The 3,756-nt window shown below is 48.4% G+C and overlaps 1 protein-coding gene across 1 annotated transcript; it reads right to left on the bottom strand.

Moving 5' to 3' along the window:
• Positions 1–5: 5 nt before the first annotated feature.
• On the bottom strand, positions 6–692 carry NGF (nerve growth factor (beta polypeptide); the record flags this gene model as incomplete). The annotated part of the gene is made up of 1 exon (XM_009071934.1): positions 6–692. A coding segment is annotated over exon 1 (684 nt), but the record flags the coding sequence as incomplete, so codon positions are not given.
• Between the last annotated feature and the right edge of the window lie 3,064 nt (positions 693–3,756).

Here is a 3,756-nt window from a genome sequence, read left to right as displayed (position 1 = left end):
AGCACACACACACAGGCTGTGTCGATTCGGATGAACCTCCAGGCTGCCTGTTTGCCCTCCATGGTCAGAGCCTTGACAAAGGTGTGTGTGGTGGTGCAGTAGGAGTTCCAGTGCTTCGCGTCGATCCCGCGGCACCCGCTGGACACAGGCTTAGGGTCCCTGCACTTGGTCTCAAAAAAGTACTGCTTAAAGACATTGTTGTTGATGTTGACCTCTCCCAACACTGTCACCTCTTTGCCTTTAATGTCAGTGGCTGTGGTTTTGTCCCCGACCCACATGCTGACGCTGTCGCACACCGAGAACTCTCCTCGGTGCAGCACGGGGTGTGTGCTCCTCTTGGTCCTGGCAGTCCTGTTGAGAGCTCCTGTCCCACTGAGAAATCCCAAACTCTGTCCTTGCCCTGTCACTGGAGGGGGCTGCGTGCTGAACAGCACCCGAGGAGACCGGAATCGCCTCTTCCTAAAGATTTTGGGGTCCATGGTGATATTTATAGCTTCCCTTCTGCTGTTGAGCCACGTGGCCTGGCCGTGGGATGTCTGTGGAACTGGAACGTGGTGTCTGTTGCTCCTCTGGGTATTGAGCAGGGAGTGTTCTGCAGGATACTCCAGTGGAGCATTGTCCTCTGACTTTGGAGCTGCCTGTGTGCCGATCAAAAAAGCTACAATCAGAGTGTAGTACAGCATGGACATTACGCTATGCACCTAGAACAAAAGAGAAAGGCACTGTTACTGTGAGCCACGGTGGCACAAAACGAGGCTCTCACTGGCAAGAAATATCCAGGGATCCCCAGCATCATCCGGATTTCATCAGGTATTCATGTGGGTGCCAGATGTTGTTCTTCCGGAAGAGCTCGTTCAGACAGCATAAATGTTCTTCAGAAAGCGAGAACATTAGAAAATAATAGCGAGATTATTATTAATTCCTCTGGTATTTGTTATTAGAGCACTGTTTATGAAGCACTTGTTTGGTGTTATGAATGTGGAGACCAGATGGTGACTGCATGTTCCCAGGAGGCAGATCTCTAGTGAGTTTTGCAGCAACCTTTTTGGCCAGGCCTGCTCTCTTGGCTGCAAATACCCTGCAGAGGAGTGAAAGCAGAAGCAGTGTCCCCGTGGCTAAAACAGCTGTCCATTCCCTAAATTTGTCTGCAGAGGTGTCCTTGGGGCCTAGGGTAGGGACCACCAAGCCAGCACTTTGTGCCATTATGACATGCTCAGCTCACCTGCCATGAGGACAGGCTCCACCTCAGCCTGGCTCAGCAGCCTCCAGCTATCCCATCTGCTCTTGCAGGACACACCACATGGCTGATTTGGGACAGATAAACCCCAGGCTCCTTCCTCAAGGAGCTCAGGTGTCAAGTGTCACAAGGGTAGGTGGGATTTTTTCCATATCAAGGGCGAATATGGATATTATATAGGATCACCATGGGTCCCTCTGCATTGGCATCTTAGGTACAGTGCAGCTAAAGATGTTGTGGCCCTAATACTGGGAATTCTGGATGGGGAAACACCTGCCTTGTCTCAGAATGCCACGTGCAAGAAGCTCCCCAAACATTCCTGCACAGCAGATGTGGTGCCAGTGCTAGTGCTCCTTCGATCCAGAGGATATGCAACATCTGTTTAGGTGTGGAAAAGCATAAGCCAAATGTCTAAACCTTTACTAGGAGCAATTTTCTGCTGGAAGAGCAGCAGCAATACCTCGTTGGGCAACTACAGTGTGCTGACTAATTCAGCCACATGTTGGGAACGAGAGCAGCTCGAAAAGGCTCTGAAATTGCAGTGAAGGGCAGACATTGTGTTTCCTCTGTGAAGGCTTAATAAGCAGAGACAGGGGATAAACAGAAAAGCCCAAGTGAGGCTCCTCCCCGTCTCTTTGCCTTGTTTTCCTGACATGTCTCAGCTGGCTCTGAGCTCTGCGGTGTCCAGCCAGCAGGCAGGCAGCCCCACATCCATCCCCTGGACAAACAGGGTTTTGTAAAGAAGGATTCAGGCTCCACTGTGATTTCCCAGCAAGTCTTAATGTTTTTTCTGGGTGTGGGTCAATTATTGTAGCAGTTCCCCCCTGTCTGTTCAGCTTTCTCAGACTAGAAGCCCAAGCAGCGCTAAAGGAGTCGACCAGGGGTTGAGCTTTGCTAGAGCACAATCCTGTAGAAAATGCAGAAAAACCCTAAGATGTCCCATAGGATCTGTTGTGTCTTATCTCAGACAGGAGCTGAAATGACATAAACAGCAGGGTTTGTGCAGGGCTGAGCAAACATTTAGGAAATCAGCAGGAGGTGCCAAGTGAAGGTAGTGACTGAAGAGGGTGGAGATGCATTCCCTGCATCAAGGGGAGGAATGAAAGAGAAGGGCCAAAAGCCACATAAGCACTTGTCTGAGCAACAGTTGGGCTGGAGGAACTGGGGGCAAAATGATGATGAAAAGAGTCAAATCTTTGTCACAGAGAAAATCCTTCCTGTTCCAAAGCTACTTTAATTTGCTTAGAGCAAGGCTGAGGGTTGCTGCTTTCCCACGTGCTGCTCGTGCTGGAGCAGTCAGCATGGTCTGTATAAGGAAACAGAGCTGGGTGTAGCTCTGAGCTTGGCTGTGCACCATCCAGAGAGTAACCCCTTGTTCTACAACCAAATTAAAATCAGATGCTTCATTACATCTCTAAAGAGTTAGCTTTCCCGACAGAAATGTTAATGGAAAAGGTTTGCAGAACAAAATCCAGGCACAATTTAGCCATGCCAATAGCAGCCTCAACCTATTGTGTTTAGACATAAACCCTTTTTTTTATTATTTCCTTCTATAGGAATGAGACATTGCAATGTCAGCAAAGAGCTGGTTCTGGTTTTGTGCTGTACAAGATTCTCTGCTCTAAAATGTCACCGCATTGATCTCCCTTCTCTGGGTTTCTTGTGTTGCATGTGCTGAGATTATTGCTTTAAGGTTCCTAATACAAATCAGAAAGATCTTTCCTGCCTGCATTTTTTTTTTAAACTGCCTTGTGTTTTCTCTCCTTGTGGCAAAACATTCTGTGGAGCGTGGCCCAAACAGATAAAATGTTTTTGGGATACATAGGAGTTCTTCTGAAGATTCAAAATTAAATCTTGTTATCAGCTATTAAATTAGTGGAGAGTCGAAGGTCACACAAAACCAAAAGGTGGACAAGGCTTGATGACAACACAAGCAAGAGAAAATATTCAAAGAATAGGTGTGCCTTAGGCTGTGAGGGTTGTGGACTCCTTTGCTGGTCCTTGCTGGTCCTTGCTGTAAAACAAGTGTTTTACAGGTTGTTTTGGTGTGTTGGATGAGGCTCTGAGCAACCTGGGCTAGTGAAAGGTGTCCCTGCCCATGGCAGGGGGTGGAACAAGATGAGCTTTAAGGTCCCTTCCAACCCAAAGCATTCCATGATCCTATAGCTAAACTTCACCCAATCCTTAGTTACTAGAGCTTTTCGTGGTGCTTTCTAGGAGGTTCACACTGGATGCCACGTGCAGCCACCTGAACTTGCAGGGAGATGCAGAGCTGCCAGTTCTGGTGCTGGTGGCACATGGATGTCTGGTGGTGACATTGGTCACAGAATCACAGAACAGTTGGGGTTGGAAGGAACCTCTAGAGAATATCCAGTCCAACCTCTTCCCAAGGCAGGGTCACTTACAGCAGGTGACACAGGAACACTTCCAGGTGGGTTTGGAATTCCTCCAGAGAGGGAGACTCCATGCCCTCCCTGGGCACCTCTTTCAGTGCTCACAGACATTTCAATGCCAAAACT

The sequence above is a fragment of the Acanthisitta chloris genome, unplaced genomic scaffold (genome assembly GCF_000695815.1).
Source record: "Acanthisitta chloris isolate BGI_N310 unplaced genomic scaffold, ASM69581v1 scaffold24983, whole genome shotgun sequence".
NCBI lineage: Eukaryota > Metazoa > Chordata > Aves > Passeriformes > Acanthisittidae > Acanthisitta > Acanthisitta chloris.
Note: the sequence above shows the minus strand (reverse complement) of the source record. Positions and strands in the feature narration are given on the sequence as shown.